General features: G+C 38.3%; 1 protein-coding gene across 1 annotated transcript in view; it reads left to right on the top strand.

Moving 5' to 3' along the window:
- Plcb1 (phospholipase C beta 1) overlaps positions 1-19,332 on the top strand; it is a 251,856-nt gene that overhangs the window by 154,856 nt on the left and 77,668 nt on the right. Inside the window, exons 26-29 of the mRNA XM_026385821.2 lie at positions 7,428-7,504; positions 7,609-7,698; positions 9,268-9,325; positions 10,593-10,679. Coding sequence (XP_026241606.1) covers positions 7,428-7,504; positions 7,609-7,698; positions 9,268-9,325; positions 10,593-10,679 — 312 coding nt within the window. The remainder of the gene's footprint in view (positions 1-7,427; positions 7,505-7,608; positions 7,699-9,267; positions 9,326-10,592; positions 10,680-19,332) is intronic.

Genomic DNA, 19,332 nt, shown 5'->3' with positions numbered 1-19,332 from the left:
TATTCAGCTAAGGAAAATAAAAAATGATAATTGGTAAGTATGAAAGAGTATCTCAGAGAATGATTAAGATGGTTGCCCTTTTTGACCAAGATGTTCTCTTGAAAAAAAGGGAGAATGGAGGAAACCATCTCAAGTGGGACATGGCACATCATAGGTGCTCAGTAGATATGTATTGCATAAATGAATGAGTGTTTCTCAATTTGAATAGCCAGAACACACACCCCAGAATAAGCGTCCACCTCATTTATAAATCACCAGTAATGTGTTTGGTTTTTATATCATGACTTAGTTCAGCTGCATGGCAACTTAATTTTTTTATAGAAAAACAATTTATAGTGAAAACTCAGGAGTGGCAGCTCCGACCAGCATCAAAGAAGAGACATTCTTCAGATATTCATGGATGGGGAAGGAAGATGCATTGTGCCCAAAATGTGACTCTTCTATACTTGGCCTCTGCCCATTTTCCAAAATTATCCTTCTCAGAAGAGACTCCAAATACTCCAACTTCTCTCCACACATTTTTTTTTTTTAATTCCTTTTGATTTAGCCTCAGGGAATTATTCTCTTCCATGGAAACCATTTTCTCACCCTCAAATGACTAAACCAAGTGAAATTTAGCATGGAGTTGATAACAAGCATAAAATTTGAATCCCCAAGGCTTTTCTTTGGACTCCTTAAAAGGTTTGGGACATTTATCTAGGAGAGTTGTCATGAGTGGTAAACAAATAAGCAAAGTAATTGTGATGTGTCTATTTCTTTGGAGCAGCAAAACAAAAATTATACCAAAAGTGAAAACCAAATGGTGTTTACAGTATTTCAGTTTACCGTGTACCCTCTTGGTTTATTTCCTAGAATTCTAAAATTAATCTTTGCTTCTTTTCTATCTATAATGACTGTTTAGTTTCAATGAGGTTTGTGGCTAATAAATTATTGAGTAGTTTTTTTTTTTTTTTGAACAGGCATTTTTTTAAAAGTATGTCTACTAATAAATACATCAAAAGTCAGTGTGCTCTGCCCTTATGTTAGTTAAAAAGCCCTTCAATTGCTGTGTGAAAATCACTCTTCTGGGTTCTATTTTCATATGTTATGCAACATAAACTTTGGATCAAAACCCAGATATTCCTTCATCTTATTTGATGATAAGTACAGAAATTTTTATTTTGTAAGAAGAGAATGACTATCCAAACCAAGGAAAGGGAAGGGACAGTGTGCCATTCTATAGAACTTTCTATAGCTCCTAAGCATTCTCCCCGCCCCCCACTTTTGCTTTTCTCTGCAGAATATTTTTAGTTTTTTTCCAAACCAGCAGATGAGCTTTCCCTTTATCAGCAGACATAGGCACCAAACTGTTTTCTTCCTTTCTCTATTGACATGTAGGAAAGATCTTGGGCCATATGATTGTCCCAAGCTCGCAGCCTTTGAGAAATCACCCAAGGTTTATTATTGCCTCCCCTGGACCCATAACCTTGGCCAAGAGATGGGAGTTAAAAGACATAGAAGCTTTCATGGGCATCATGCCAGACAGTCAGAAAGCAGAGAAAGTTCTTCCCAGAGAAGTAGTATTAGGTAGAGAAAACCACATGTGAGTCCAGAAACCTCTCTTTATAGGGTAGGAAAGAGATCAATTATTGATGTACATATATATCCTCATTACCAGTTTAGTATGAGTTTAACAACAATGGCATACTCTTAACAATGTCATAGTATTAATCATTCTGTCTCCTGGAACTTAAGGAGTCACAGTTTAAATGAAAATAGGAAATGCCGCTTGGCAGAATTACAACAAGAGCAATGATCTTTTACAAAAATAGCCAGAAAAGGCAGAGTGTCACAGGGAAGGGTCTGTAGTGAGGAAGAGTAGGAGAGACCCAGAAGTGCACACACACTAGACAGACTTTTGCATATTTGTCATATGAGCAGAGGTGTTGTCCTTTAAAAACATATTCTTTGAGATTCTAGGGAAACCCCATTTTCATTAGTCATAGGCAAAAGTCATATTTTTAAAAATACATCTAGCCAGGCACAGTGGTGCACACCTGTAATACCAGTGGCTCAGGAGGCTGAGGCAGAGTTCAAAGCCAGCCTCAGCAAGAGGGAAGTGCTAAGCAACTCAGTGAGACCCTGTCTCTAAATATAAAGTCCAAAATAGGGCTGGGGATTGGACTCAGTAGTTGAATCTCTCTGAGTTCAATCCCTGGTATCCTCCCCACCCCCCCAAAAAAAATACATCTAGATATTACATTACATGAAGGCATTTGTTTCTCTGTGAACAAAACCTAGCTTGTAATACTTTTTAAGGAGTTATACCTCAGTGATAGAGTGAGTACTTGCCTAACATGTGTGAGGCACTGGGTTTGATTCTCAGCACCACATATAAATAAAATAAAATAAAGGTCCATTGACAACTAAAAAAAAAAAAAAAAGTTTCCAATAAGATAGTCCATTATGGGCGTGTGAAGTTCCGTAGCTAACTCTGAGTTTGGAGTTAGTGTAGCTTCAAAACTGAGGAGATTTTGTTCATAATTATCTCCTGAACCATTATTATTTGTAAGCGCCTATTTTGTGTAGAGCGTGGAAAAAAATAAATAAATAAATAAAGAGAGGGATATCACAAGAGTGACATCCTCTTATAGAACAACAATAAAGTTTTTATTACAAAAGGTAAGTGTCTGCAATTGATACTTATAGAAAAGCCAATTGAAAGAATAAAGGGGAAGAATCCCCAAGGGTAGGTTCAGAAAGGAAAGGACATGGAAGAAGGAGACCTGGGCTGGTGTCCACTCCCCAGTCAGAAACAGTGATAGCAGCACAGCTCAATACAACTTTTTCTCATCAAGAGAATGATCTATATCTGAGCTGTGTCATACTCACAAGGGAGTATCATTGAGGGGAAGGGAACATGAGATAAAGTATGAACATAGGTGTGTATCTGGATAGTTCTGTGAACAAAATATAATCTACTTTATTGGATATGATGAATGCTAATGTGGGAAAGGAAATTCAGAACTGGAGCATGTCATATTTGAAGACAAAGGGCCAGTTATGTCTTTGGGACATCTAAAAAGAAGACTATCTGGGATAAAGAAAAGCTGAGGAGGGACTAAAGGAAGGAAGGAAATCCTTGGCATGTCCAGAAGAGAGTTAATAATGATCAGAACCAGGGTCCTGTTACCACACAGCCTTGAGATACAGGTGACAGGAGAAATGAGCAAATCTCTATTACCCACTCCGTGTGAAAGGCCCAAAGAGGGAGGTCAAAGGCAATGTACACTTTTGAGCTGAACAATGATACTGTTAAAAATGAAAGAATATACTGTTTTGTCTTGTGTGAGACAAATTGTGAACTTGTATGTACAAATATGGAGGTAGGGATGGTGGGGAGGTATCATCAGGTAGAACTGGTCAGCAGGCAGTTGGAGATCTTGAACTGAATTGAAGAGAGTTGAAAGGGGAGTAGTTGTGATCTTGAGAATAAAGGAGTTTCTTGTGTGTGGTGGGCCACTAACATCATGACATTGAAGTCATGATTCCCAAACTTGGTACCAAGGCACTCTCAGGCACTACACTGAACTCACTGGGGCATATGGGATTTTTTTTTTTTTTTTGGTACTAGGGATTGAACTTGGGGAGGGGGGGCCCTAGACCACTGAGCCACATCCCAAGCCCTACTTTTTATTTTTAAAGACAAAGTCTTGCTGAGTTGCTTAGCACCTCACTTTTGACTCATCATCCTCCTGCCTCAGTCTCCCGAGCTGCTGGGATTACAGGCCTGCTGCCACCAAGCCTGGCAGTTGTGGGATATTTTTTTTAGGTCCGAGGTGTTGTTGGTGTTGTTGTTTGTTTTGGTTTTGGGTTTTTTTGTTTTGTTTTTGGCTGGGAGAATGCTGGGGATTGAACTCAGGGCTTCAAGCATGCTAGCTAGGCAAACATACTACTGAACTAAAGCCCCAATACATTTTTGAAGGAAACTAAACAACTAAACACGTTGAACGTTATAAAAACTACTACTACTACTAACACTACTACTATGTTGCTTGGATCTATGTATTTAATAAATGAAATTGTTTTTTTGATTCATTTTTGCCCAGGTGTGCCATGGAGAAATTATTGAGTTCCTAGGGGCTCTGTGAATCTGGAAAAATTTAGGAACCTCTGGAGTAATAAAACTTAAGTCCTGACAACAGGCCAAAAAGTTTAATAACAAAACAGTTTTTGAGATCTTAAAGCAAAATGAGGTGAATAGCAATGTTCGGAGCTGAATTGAGATAGTGAGGGAGCGTATACACTCATAGAAATGGAAAAAACAGGTCAAGGACAAAACAAGTAAGTCCACATGGTGACACAGACCTGTGATCCCATCTACTTGAGCAGGAGGATGGCAAGTTCCAGGATAGCCTGGGCCGCTTAGCAAGATCCTGTCTCAAAGTAAAAAAGTAAAAAGGACTGGGATGTTGCCCAGTGGCAGAGCGCCTCTGGGTTCAGTCCCGGTAACCCCTAACAGTTACATTAAAATATATGTTATATATTATATATAACATATGTTATATATTCACATAGATATAGATGTGAATATATATATATATATATATATATATATATATATATAGTGTGTGTGTGTGTGTGTGTGTGTGTTTTGTGTTCCCGGTCTTGGAGGACAGAATGGTAGGAACATGTTTTTATGCAGAGGGAGTTTATCCAGTGCAGACAGGAATTTTGGAATTTTGAGAGGGGAAAATTCAATGGCTGATGTATCCTGTCACACATGAGAGAAGACAGCACAGAAAGTAAAGCTTGATCTTGGAAGGAAGAGCAAGGAAACCCAGTTAAGGACTCAGGATGTGGTCATTGGGAATTGTATTTGTGTTTTTCCTTAAAGCTTTCACAACCACCCTATGAGAGAAGGATCATCCCTTTCTAGAGATGAGGAAGTTGAGTTCGGGGCAATGAGGTGCTGGCGATTGTGTGGGAGCTGACACCAAATCAAATAAAAGTCAAACTGGGTGGACGGGAAAGGTGTGAGAACTCAAGTCGGGTATTTTGGTTGACTGGATGTCAGTACTAAGAATGAGGGCAGTAGGTAGGAGGAAAACAGTAAATGCAAGCAGATGCTGGCATCAACAAGAAAAGAAGAAAACATTCTGGAGTCGGATACAGTAATGGAGATGAAAACATGGAAAGAGAAGTGTGATTATCACAGAATTCAAATGAATCACCAGAGATTTAACAGTGGCCTGTGTGACAAGGGAGAGTCAGTCCACTGAGATGCCCCTAAAGTCTGGCAAAGCATCCACCTCACCTGGGAAGATCTCAAGAATGCAGATTCTAAGGCACGACCCTGGAATCTGCACTTTCAGAAAGGTCCCAAGCCTTGTTGTATCCAAGGTGGGGTAGCTATGAAGAACCTCTTGAAAATCAAGTCTGTAATATTTCATGATTGCTAGGACAGTCACAATCAAGCAATGTCTTTCGAATGATCAAATATGCTTTCTGGTGGCCCAAGCCCCAGTAATATTTGTTTAGATTTAAGCCACTTAACAGATGAATGAATCGAATTTTCATTTACTTATTTAATTAATTGATTACTATTTATTTGTTTTTGCAGTGCTGAAGATCAAACTCAGAGCTTCACAAGAGCTCAGCAAATGCTCTAGCTATATGCTCTGCCCCTAGCCCCTTATGTTTGTTTTAAAGGAATGTGGGTACTATATTGTAATTCTTAAGAGAATTTCTTCCTTGACTTCTTTGATTCTCTTTGACAAGGACTTTCAAAAACAATTTTAAATACCATAATGAAAAGGCACTATAGAGTAGTGGTGAAGGCCAGGAGCCATGGAGCCTATTTGGATTTGTACCCAGCTCTGACACTTACCAGCTATGTGGCTCTGAGCCCAGGACTTGACCTTCTATGTCAATGTGTTCAATTCTCAAGTGAAGACATAGCACCAACTCATAGGGCAACTCTCAGATTAAATAAGTATATGCATGTAAAACTCTCCAAATTGTGCCTAACATATGTAGCACATATAAATTATCAGTGAAAATTTGCTGGATGAGGATTACAGTCATCTCTGTATCTTTGGGTTCCACATCTGCAGGTTCAACCAACAGTTGATCAAAAATATTTGAAAAGAACTCTTGTTTCTGCATTAAATGTATGCAAACATTTTTTAACATTATTCCCTAAAATATATTATAACTATTTATATATTTATAAGTAAATATATATGTTTATATATAAATAGAAAACAGAGCTCAGGAGGAACCTGGTCTTTGTCCATTTACATTGTGTTAGGTATTATAAGTGATGTAGAGATAATTAAAAATACAGGAGGATATGTGTAGGTTATATACCAATGCTACACCATTTAAAATAAAGGACTCCATGGAATTTGGTATCTTAAAGTGGTCCTGGGGCCAACCCTCCACTGCATATTACTATGTCACTATTATAATTACCACTTATATAAGACTAATCAAAAGGAGAATCTTCTCTTTGGGGAACAGCAACAAGGCCTCTCAAAGGAAACCCACACTCTCTTTTTGGTGCTTCAGTGAGAAGCCTTGAGTCCAGTGGCCATAGTCACTTGAGCAATCGCAAAAGCTTCCATAATGTAACAAAGAAAGAGAAGACATTAATGTGCAAAATTATCTTCATGTAATTGATAAGCACTTACTAGGCATTTAGTTTTCCAGAATTATATAAAGTGCCAAGGACATGAAGAACAAATAATTGTGCCCTTGACTCTTGGTTTGATATGAAAATTGGAAACAAAATAACTAAATCATTACATTCATGCTGATGCAAAATTTAATGGAAGGACAGAAGAGAATTTCTGATGCTCCATTGTAACAGCTGCAAAGACACAAACATCAGTTTATAAGATGGATAACTCATGTCATCCTTGAACCAATTCAACAATGAATGAAAGCTGGAAACCAAGAATTATAATTAACTATTGATTATAACTTACATTTGCATCATGCTAATTTCTAAGTGTGATAGTACCTCCAAAAAATAAAGGCAGTGATAATCTCATTTAAAATCAAGAATGTAGATTCAGAAAATATGGACCCTCTTCCCAAATCCCAGCTTCAATAAGTCATAGAGTAGAGATAGGACCTGGTTCTACATGGTGAACTCCACATTGTTTTCCCTGAGTCAAGCTGCTATAACTTGCACAACAATCTAATGAATTCAGTTTAATTAAAAAAAAAATTCACATTAAAGTCCATATGCCCAAATAATATGACAGTTTTAACTTCTGTCCTCTTTTAAAATGTTAGATATCTGGCAAATTTAACCATTATTAAACATTCATCACAGATTTTCTAACCACAGATGCTATTATTTGGGGTGGAAAGTATGGGGGAAGGAAGCTCTATTTATGATCATGTAAAACAACAAACTGGTTGTTTTCTTTCCCCAGCTCATTCAAAAGTTGACAGATGTTGCTGAAGAGTGTCAGAACAACCAATTAAAGAAGCTCAAAGAAATCTGTGAGAAGTAAGCCTTCATTCCCATGGCATGCTTATATACATTTATTAAACACAAGTTACCATTTGATTTGCCAAATCCCACCTCACCTTGTACTTCTATTTTGATTTCAGAGAGAAGAAAGAATTAAAGAAGAAAATGGATAAAAAGAGGCAGGAGAAGATAACAGAAGCTAAATCCAAAGACAAAAGCCAGATGGAAGAGTAAGTTTAAAAGATCCACTCTCCCCTACAGTGGTCCACTTGACCTTTTGAATATAGCTCTGAGGCTTATTTTTAAAAGGAACCTGTTTTACTTATCTTTTTCTCTCTCCCACTCCCTAAGCTGGGGGCGGGGAACAAGATTCCCTTTAGTTATCTGTACTCCACAGGTGGGAGATGTCTGCCAGAGAATCTAGGAAGTGCATATGTCCCAAATTAACAAGTAAATCCTAACACACCATCAGGAGCCCTGGTACCCTCTACCAGAGCACACCTGGAAAGTAGCCTTTGAAAAACTCCTTTAAATGCCCTCTGTTGGCAGAATCACAGCCCCAGGGACCAGAGTCCTCTGTGTTTCTCCTTTGCTAACAAAGCAATCAAACAACTTTTTCCTTTTTCTCAAAACCGTGTCCTCCTTATTAAATTGGTATTAGTTGGCACTGGGGACAAGGGCCGAGCTTTCAGTTATACTTATACCTGGGAGTTATTTTGTTTTTCATTAGAGTAACAGATCCTTAACCAGGCAAGACCCTTCTGTGAAATTTCTCCTCAAATTAACCTTTCAAATGATCCCCTTTGTAAGGGATTTTATTATGCTCGAATTTGGGACCCCCAAAAGACCACCAGAGACCAAGATCAATGTAAGCAACAAAGAGGTGTTTACTGCAAGCTAGCTCAGACCTCTTCGCACACACAGCAACTGATGACGCTGACAGCCCCGAGCCTAGGGTTTGCAGCAGTTTTATACACTCTTTGGGGAAGGCAGGGACCTCACATACATCATAGCATCTCTTAGCAAATCATCACACACCCACACACCGCGGGAAAATCATAAAACAACTCTAAAACATGATTAGCACCTTCACTGGTGGGAACAAGTTGGGTAGGGGTGATTGGTCAGTACAAGAGAGAGATTCATTTGAACACATTGGTTTAAGCCATGAGGGGTGTACGAGCTGAACTACATGGTTTCCCAATATGTTATCAACCTCCATAAACTGCTGGGAGGGTCATCTGGCATCCCAGGTATTTTCTAAGTCTCATGCTGATTGATGGCTGCTAGGGGGTTGCTATGGGTCCCCACCTAGCCTGACTGAGTCAGGGACACCTGACGCAGCAGATCTCTCCTGTTATTTGTAGATAAACAACTCAGCAGGATGGGTATGTGCCTAGGAGTGCTGTGTTGGTCTTTCCAAGGACCAGGGTCACGCCGGCTTCCTTGGACAGGCTTTGCTCTGAGGTAGAGGCTGGTTTTTCAATTTAACAGTGAACTATCAAATAAAGGGTAGTTCAATAAAATATTGAGGCACACCCAAAGCCTTATAGATAGAAAGTAAAGAGCTTCAGGAAATGACCAAATGCCCACTGTCCAAATTGTCAGGCAACCTTCATTCAGAGCACTTCATGAAAACAGAGCTCATGCCTTAGGAGGAACATGACCTTTGTCCAGCAGCTGACAAATTATACTTTCCTCACAGCAGCAATAAGAATGTTAAAAGTTCATAAACTTTCATCTAAAAGTCTGAGGTTCCAGATGAGTTGGTGTAATGATCTATGCATCATTTGCCTCAGGGAGAAGACAGAGATGATCCGGTCCTACATCCAGGAGGTGGTGCAGTATATCAAAAGGGTATGTGGGTCATTACTCTCTATCCTTTGCAAACTGCATGTGAACATTTTTGTGAGCTCATTGAGAACTTCTGGAAGTAAAAACCATGCCTTGTTGTATCTGTTTATCACCAGCACCCAGCAGAGCTAATTCAGGGAGCAGGCATTCCATGATCAATGTTTTTGCAAGTTTATTTCAAACCACTCTATGTATAAAAGAACTAATCTGAAAATTGGCAAGAATCATTTGCAAAGACAGGAGCCTAGATATGAAATGTCCTTGGAAATTGGGGGGGGGGGGGCATAAAGGGCTTTTATAGGGAGAGAAAGACTTGATAGTGAATCAATGGGTGGGAAAGCTACTTCTAAGTGGGATCTAGTCATCTGGAACTTGTGTCTCCTTCCCCCCCCCCCCCTTTCCTCTCACAATGAGCTTGGCCTCCTGGGGCTAGTTCCTGTGTTCCCTTTAAAGGAGCATATTGCTTTTTCTGCAAGCTAAACCTCACAGCAAGTTATGGGCTTTGTGATGTTGATGCCCAGAACTAAAGATTAGGGAAGGGGATTATACATTCTGTTATCTGAAGGTCACCAGATGTTTTGGGTCCTGTAAATCTAGATTATTCCGCAGTTAATATCTTCATCACTTAGCTGGGATTTTCTTTAGAATTTAGAATACAGGGCAAAAGGGAGGGCATGTTACTTTGTGGAGGTCCAAAGGAAAGGGCAGCTAAAGAAACTCGGGTACCCCCTCTGTTTATTTTCTTTGTTACTAGGGAATGAATCCAGTGCTCCTCTAACACTGAGCCACATCCCCAGTCCCTCTTATTTTTTGTTTTGTCTCCCTGAATTGCCCAGACTGGCCATGAATTTGTGATTCTACTGCCTCAACATCCCAAGGAGCTGGGATTACCTGTGCATCAAGGCACTTGGCTAGGAGTCGCTGCTTTTACCCAGGGGCAGTTCTTATTTTTAATTTTCAATTTTATGAATGAAAATGTTCAAACATTTACAAAAATCTAAGTCTATTGTCCATCATCCCATCCCACCCTTTCCTTTGTGCCCCTTCAAAACTTGTCTGGTCTTCTGTAAATGAAAGGGCTATTCTTGACCAGAGTACCACATGATTAAATATGTGCCATAGATTTGAAAGCTTTCATTTTTTTTCTAAAATATATGTATATATACATATATACAAACTCAAAAGCATTTTTTTTTTCTGAAAATGATTCTCTCTCTCTCTCTCTCTCTCTCTCTCTCTCTCTCTCTCTCTTCTGGATAATTTATTATAGTTAGAAGAGGCACAAGGTAAACGACAAGAAAAACTCTTGGAGAAACACAAGGAAATCCGCCAGCAGATACTGGACGAGAAGCCCAAGGTAAATAGAACTGAATAATAATTCACAATGCTTTCATTTAATTTCCATTCCGTAAGAACAAAGCCTTCCTGATTCAGGTAAGTACCTAACACCATTGCAGATCAGATCTTACATGTGAAATTTTCATCTTTCTCCAAGACAGTAAGAATCTTTTCAAGGATATTCTGAAAGCATTTATCACCAACTGGTGAGCTTCTAAAAACCGCAAGTACAGGGAACCACCTCTGGATATTTGGTTTCATGGTCTGAAATGTGGCTACAGGAATTTTTAAAGTGCCCCTACCCAAGCTGGTTATGCATTTGAAGACTAACCAAGCCTCCTTCTCATTCTGCTCCAAGCATCTTGGGTAATGTTGCAATGTCAGATTCTGTCCAGCAGAGGATGCCCTGCACCCAGATCACTCCGGCTTTTACCCAATAAAATAGTCTCATAAACCAGAAAAAAACAAATCTTTTGTTTCCCCTACAGTAGCAGTTCATTGGGACTTCACTTTAAACTCATAATATGACTGGGGGGAAATATAGCTCAGTGGCAGAGTGAGTGCTTAGTGTGTGCAAGGCCATAGGCTTGATCCTAAGCACCAGTAAAACAAAACAATTATATTATGCCCATTGCTTGTTAAAATGAATCACCTCATGAATATTCAATTGAACCCAATATCCATAAATCAAATACTTTCAGGTGAGCCAACAGCATCTGTTGTAGAATATTCCATCTATCTTGATTTGGTACCAAATAAATTTTTTGTGTATAAAAACAAGGGCACTCTTCAGTTTAAAATGCAGAAAATAGTTAGAAATACTGCCATTCTACACAAGTGCTTTTTGAGCAAAGCTCAAGTGTTAGTTTTATACAGTTTTATACTTAATTCCCCAGTTTACTTCAGAGAGGGATTTCTCATGGCTAATTCTAAAAACATTGTCATATTTATTTATGCTCTTCAATTTTCATATTTGTTGTATTAAAACACTTACTTAATATTTTGGGTTCTTAAAGTTTTTAGAAATATAGATCCTCAAGCAAAATTAATAATTATTTAGATATTTTGTTAATTCTTATGCTTCTCATATACATATTTAATTTAGATATTCTTAGCCACCTTCTCAGACTGCTTGTCCATATCAAATGGCATATATTTTTATCATAGTTTTATAAATTGCAATATAGTCATCTCCTCTCACCCGAGTTTCACTATTATTAATTTTAGATGCCAACAGTCAACAGTAATCTAAAAAATATTGCATGGGATATTCCAGAAATAAATAATTCATAAGTCTTAAATTACATGCCTTTCTGAGTGATGAAATCTGTCATCTGTCCCCTTTCAGCTGCCCCCAAAGAGAATCATCCCTTGCTCCAGTGTAGCCACATATGTATATGGCCTGATCATCCATCCCTTAGCAGCCTCTCTTATTATGAGATTGACTGCCAAGGTAGCACAGGGTTTGTATGACCCATTTTTTAAAAGTTAATAATAGCCCCAAAGCTCAAGAGTAGTACTCCAAAGAGGCACCAGGGCATAAAACATGTAGGCAGCAAGTAACTCATATTTTGTGGTAATGCTCAGTTTGTCTAGGAAAAACCTTACTATATACAGGGTTTGATACTATCTATTGATTCAGATTCCTACTGAGGGTCTTGGATCATATTCCATGGATAAAAAGAACTCCTACATTCATGATTCCTCATTTTTAAATGCTCAAATATTTTTAATAGAAGACCAGGTTTGACTAAAATTTAAGAAATACTTTAATAATCAGTCCCTTGTGGATATATTCAGATACATACATTTTCAGTCCATGCTGTCTGATTTTAAATGTGTCATTATTTCACTGATGTAGTATATTTGCATACAGTGGATATCTTACCAGTCAGTTTTTGTATTTTTAGAAAATCCGTCTTGGGAAATATCATTTTCACATAGTTTTATTTTGCTTTAGAGTATGTGTGTGTGTGCGTCCACATGTGTGCATGTGCTCCCATGCACATGGGCATGCCTGTGTGTATTTTGGTCCAACGATGTCAAATGTTTTACTTATAGATAAAATGCAATATAAACTTGTTAAAATTGCATAATGCACTATAAATAACTTATACAAAGATTTTCCTGTGACTGATCTAGGTCACCATGATTAAAACCAACAAGAGATGTCAAAGCACCTTTTAACCTTTTCACTGCATATAAACAACCAACCACTGTAGGAACTAACAACTTGGACCAAACTTATCAGTCAGAGTGTAATCAGTTGCACTTCTATAGAAGACCCAATTTAAACTGACTTAAACAGAAGTAAACTTTGTAAGTCACATTACTGGAAGTTTAGAGGTGTCATAGTGCTGGGAATGGTCAATCTAGGGGCTCAACAACCTCATCAAGAAGCTAGGTATTATCAGTTACCATTGTTATAGCTTTCCATCTTCAAACTATAAGGCTAGTCACGAAATGCCTGCCAAAGCCTATGTATTTTAACCTTACATAAAAACATTTCAAGGCAGAACAGGGAATGTCTTCCTTTTGTAACCCTTTTTAGGATGGAGGGAAACTTTCCGAAATTCCTCCCCCCCCCCTCCGTAGGTTTATCTTATTGGCTCTTATAGTACCGTGTTCTCATTTTTAAACTAATAGTAGGTAAGAGAGTGTAATTTTCATGGTTGTCTTAGAGTGATTACAAAGGTGGGGGGAGGATCCAGCTTCTCCTCAATTCCAGGGTCACTAGATACCTGGACACAATTGATGTTTTATCATTAGAGAGTAAATAGCACTTTAGTAGGTAATTAGCAGTGTGTGGGACAACCATATTTATAGCAATTTTTAATTTCTTCTTTCTTGGCCCTGTAGAAATAGATCTGAAATGGTAATTAGTAGTTCTAATGTCTTCACTTTTTTACTGCACATAGGTGCAATGATGAATTCCCCTTTGCTTTGCATCCATGAAGTTGCTCTATGACCATCTTATTGTAAATGGATTTTATGTTTTCCCTTGAAAATTATTGGTTCCATGCAGACCAAAGTATTTATTGAAGGGAACTCTTTGGGCCTTACAGCATATTTTGAGCTGGGTTCTGTGGTACACACCTATAATTCCAGTGACTCAGGAGGCCAAGGCAAGAGGTTTGCAAGTTTAAAGCCAGCCTCAGCAATTTAGTGAGGCCCTAAGCAACTCAGTGAGGCCCTGTCTCAAAATAAAATACAAAATGGTGGGGAGAAAGGAGAGGCTTGGGATGTGGCTCAGTAGTTGAGTGCCCCTGGGTTCAATCCTTGGTACCAAGAAAAAAAGAAGTGCTTTGAAACCATGACCTGAATACTAAAATTAGAAATATTCTGGGACATAGCATGTGATGGAAAATTCCAATAGCAATAACAAGGAGAAGTGTGTTAGTTCTCCATTGCTATGACAAAAATATGTGAGATAATCCACTTAAGAAGAAGAGAGGTTTATTTTGGCTCACAGTTTCAGAGCTTACAGTCTGAACAGTCTGTTGCTTGGCCCTGTTGCTCTGGGTCTGTGGTAGCACAGTACCTCATGGCAGGAGTACAAGAGAGAGGAAGGCTGTTCATATAGTTACCAGGAAGCAAAGAGAGAGGGACAGGGTTGGGGGATCCCAATTTCCTTTTCAAGGAGATGCCTCCAGCGACCTAACTTCCTCCCAGTAAGCCCCACCTCTTAAAAGTTCCATCTCCTCCCCATAGTGCTTTATTCCGGGGTTCTCCATCTTTAACACATGAGCCTTTGGGAAACAGATCAGATCCGAACTATTGTGAGGAGCAATACAAAGCAGTAGAGCAAAACAATTAGATCAAGCAGGGAACATCTGGAGAAGGACTAAAGCACAGGACAGCAAATGAAGGCTCATGAGTGGTCAAGTCAGCCAAGAAAACAGTCACCAATGCACCTATAAATGTGGGGCATGGACTAGAAGTAGAAGGGAATTGGCTTTGAAGTCATCCCTCTTCACATGCATGATCAGAATGGCCATTGGAGCTTAACGTAGATATGAGGGACATCGACACGGGTGGAACAAAATAAAAAGAGGAACAGCTCAAGAAACTGAAATCCACCCATCGTATCTATAAAGCAGCTTCACTGAGGCAGTTGCATTCAGAAAGATGAGAAGACAAGGGATTTTGTAACATCTAGAAACGTACAAACAATTCCACTGGGAGGAAGTTAGGTCACTGGAGGCATCTCCTTGAAAAGGAAATTGGGATCCCCCAACCCTGCCCCTCTCTCTTTGCTTTCTGATAAGTTTTGGGTGAAGAATTTGAGCAGACATAATAGCAGATGTTGTCAAAGACAACTGCAACCTTCTGATGAAGGGGAAGGCATGCAAACTGCCATAAGTTAATAAGGACACCGAGTTCCTCCTCAAGTGCTTTACAGATGGGATAACGTTTTCTAACTAGAAACTGACCATGGCTGATCATTGGCTACAGCAGAAAGAAATATTACATGACATCATGTTTCTTTCATGGTAACACTGGATGTAATGATCCATGTTCTCTTCATCCCCTTAAGTAATGCTATCATGTGCTTGATGTTCCCAGTCCTGTCCATAACAGGAAGGAGACTCTTTCTACCTTATTTTGTTCTGATGATGGGACTATTTTGAGCTATTTTGAACTCTAGTCATATAAGCATAATTTTCTAAGCTGCTGGTAAATAACTCATTTAATAGTAACAAACAAATATAAAAATTATTTTAACAAAAGAGTTTTGAAAAGCCAGTGGTTGAAAGTCAAAAGGGTCCATTGTTGGCAAGAAATTGTTCCACTAGCTAGATTTATAGCAAGTTACCTATGAAGATTAATTGAAAGTGTAACTCAACAATAAGTCCAATGACCTAGAAAGACCAAGTGGAGTTCTCATCACTTTTTACCATTCTGCAACAGAACATTCCCAGGAGAACGTGCCTCATCAAAACCAGGCTTAAAATCCATTTCATTTACTCCTTGAGTGGGCTAGCTTTTTAGTCCTGCTCCCCTGTATTTGTTAGAGAATCAAGTAGAGAGATCCAATGTGAATGCTTATTTCAGGTTGTCCCACTTCATGACATGTACAAAGCCCTTTTTACATATAAAGTCTCATTTAAAAAGAGATTTAATAAGTCCATTCCTTTTGCATGCAATTTTTGAGGGCATTACAGAAAATGGAGGTCAGTGGTCCTTACAGGCAATTTATACAACTGGTAAATGTTTGACACACAATCAAGTTATATACTGCTATAGGTAAGTCCCACTGAAATTTATTAAGTTACAAACAACAGTCGGTGTTCTTAAAAGGGAATAATCAGCTGTTTTTCAGTAGAATTCTAAATTCTCGAGAAATGTTCAGCTGCATGTCTATGAGCCGTGAGAAATTTGATTCAGTCCCTAAGTGTATGAGTTCCTAGTTTGAATTAAGGTGTATCTTTTATGAAACTCATAACTGCAGAATTCTTAAGGTGGATAACAACAACAACAAAAAAAAAAACAGGCCAGTCTTCCACCTTAGTGACATAATTGGTCTCCTTGGGATTTCCATATCTGGGCTTGCCAAAATGAATAGCAGAGGATTTAGGTGTCCAAAACTTGTTAGAAGCAACTCAAGGACCCTATTGCTAATGCACAGAAACCATGCCTCTTGTGTTCCTGTGCAGCTCTGAATTGATCCATTATACAAAGGACCTTCTGCTTTTTCCATGCACACTTCAGAGAGATTTATTTTAACATGTTGAAACATCATTCATCAGGAGTTGCCTTGAATTGGCTGTGAATATTCCAATGTATATTGATCACTTTATATCTACTGACTCTCATTACAAGAAGAAGCATCTTTTGAGGTGACTTTTTAATGAACTGTCTCCCTAACCTCATAAAACAGTCGATAAATGTGTAATTTACTTTTTCTCTGACACTTAATTTGTCTTTGATGTTTCTTAGGACACAGGTTTTCTGTTTTAATTTAGCTCATCATTGAGAGAGAATTCCAGGAAGCTTCAGGGCATTTTAATTTATTCACAAAGAACATTTCATCATGTAGCTACTGGTTCTTCTTCTTCTTCTTTATTCCATCAGGGAAATATACACCAATTTTTCTCATTTCCCCTCTGACATCTTTGCAACAGGGCAAGTGACTCATCTTTATGTGAAGTTGAGTCTAGTCAGACCTACTGCTGGCCTCTGAGACAGAGTCCTAAATGTGGCCAATATTACCCCCAAGTGATTGAGGATGGGACCCTTAACTTAGGGATTTAAAGTCAAACCATTTTTCTTAAATGATTCAGCTCTGCCTTCTCTAATCTTTGGCTAGCTTGTGAGGGAAAATGTGGATTCTCTGGGCTACTATCTATCTCTATTCTACACAAGATTATTTTTTCAACTTTATTAATGAGGACTTGCCTTTTTAGAAAAAAAATTTATACATACACACACACACACACACACACACACACACACACACACACATATATATTCATTATTTTCTTGAGTATAAAACTCAGACATATTTACTTTTATTCTGGTAATTACCAAGCTACTGGGACAGTTTTGACTCCATTTGTCCACTCTCAACTTATTTTTGAAATTTATTTTGATTCTATAGATGCTTAAACTCGTAAGATATGATTATTCTATTTTAAACATTGGTGTTCATTTAGATTTGCCTGTGTGTTCATAACTTTCTTTGCTACACATTTTTTCAATGTCTCAGATTATTTGGGAACACTGCCTCATATTTTCTCTGGAAGTTCCTTTTATGTGATCCACAGTAAGAAACTCATTGGGGTTTTTATTTTTGGCTGTTGCATTTCCCACCCCCAAGAATGTCCTTATTATTATTATTTTTTTTTAGTGTGGATGAGAATACCCATTTCTTTTTATTCTGGGATGATACAGTCACTGATTATAGAATTTAATGTTGGCAATTATTTTTCTTATACTTTGAATGTAAAACTTTACTGTCCTCTAACTTCCACTATTTTTTATTTAACTATTAGTTTACTTATTTTGATGATAAATGTTTATTTTTCCCCCTTTGGCTGCATTTAGGAATATATATATATATATATATATATATATATATGAAACATGTTTATATTTTATACATATATATTTTAGAGCATATCTGGATATGTGTTTCAGGTGGCTAGATGGATAACATATCAGTTTTATAAAAACTCTGAGCTAACATGTCAATAAATAATGGCTTATGTCCAATTTTTCCCCTTCTCTGCTAGAGTTCTGTGTGCATGCACATATATTTTTGCATATAAGATAAAATGGACCACCTTACTTCACTTTCTCTCTTAACCCTTCAGTATTTTCCATATTTTTATCTCTTTGTGCTGCCCTATGGATAAATTTTTTTCTGACCCTTTTTCTGATGCACCAATTCTTTGCTTAAATTGCTGTTTTATTGACCCTCTGAGTTTTAAACTTTAGGTTTTGCATTTTATATTATTTCTAGAAGTTCTATTGGTCTATTTTCAAATCTACAAATCTGTATGTCGTACTTGTTGCAGGGAAGATTCCCTGTGAGATCTCTCATTCCTGGTTTTGCTTAGAACCCTTGTCCATCAAGGCTGATGAAAGATGAATTCAAAGTTTCCAGCTTTAGCAAAAACTCATCAGGTCAAAATAGATTCCTTGCTTATTATAGGTCAGGGTTCACTGCTCCTTTCAGTTTGGTCCCAATCATTCTTTAAGTTTTTGTGGTTCTTAGGGTGTTTCAAGGAGATAGTTTTACTATCAAATTGAGGTTTTTAAATTGCTTTCAGGGAAGGATGGTCCAAATACAACCTAATCGAATATTATAAGAAATAAGAAGCCCCACCCCCACCCCACGATGTTTCTAAATGTTTTAAGTTAGTTAACATCTGTATTACTTGGGATTCAACTATGGAATCATAATGAACAGGGACACTGTGTGTGCTACAGGGAGTTGTTGATTGCCTCATTCAACCCAGGGGACTGGCTTTATGCAGTCTTAATGATGTCTTTCCCTCTAATGCCGGACTCTGGTAGACAGGCAATTTGAAATCGAAGATTAACAAGTAGTCTTGGTGACTTGGGTAATCTGCAGGAGCTGAAACTTTGTCACAGATTTGAACACACACACACACACACACACACACACACACCCCACACACACACACCCCACACACACACATTTGGCCCTGGAGTCAGAACAACTGAAGACCCAAGGGGAAGGGGAACTGACTGAAGGCCCAGCTGCTGCTTCTCAACCACCAGACAAATCAACAGAGCAGCAATATAGTGCCTGTGTGCTGTACAAAGGCTGCTGCCTCTCTCAACAATCCTCCAAATCTCCATGAAACCGTTTGGAACTCAAAGAAACGGAACTCTAGGAAATATACTTCAGCTGAGCCACATTGGCACATTAAAAAACTATTACCTTGTTATGTAAAAATTAGAAATTTTTTTATTTAAAAATACATTGACTTTCTCTTGAAAAATTAGACTACATGATTATAATAGAAGCAAGTAAACAAATTCTAGGGCTGCAAAGAAACTCCCCCTTAGGTCTGTATGGTACTCCCTTGTCTGCTTCCTGGATTTCTGTTGCCTGTTGGCCCCTAGAAGGCAACAGATTTGGAGATTAAGACAAATTTGCAGCTGAACATGGTGGCACATGCTTGTAATCCCAGTGGCTC

The sequence above is a fragment of the Urocitellus parryii genome, chromosome 6 (genome assembly GCF_045843805.1).
Source record: "Urocitellus parryii isolate mUroPar1 chromosome 6, mUroPar1.hap1, whole genome shotgun sequence".
NCBI classification, from domain to species: Eukaryota; Metazoa; Chordata; class Mammalia; order Rodentia; family Sciuridae; genus Urocitellus; species Urocitellus parryii.
The sequence above is the reverse complement of the archived record's forward strand: the minus strand, read 5'-3'. Positions and strand labels throughout refer to the sequence as shown.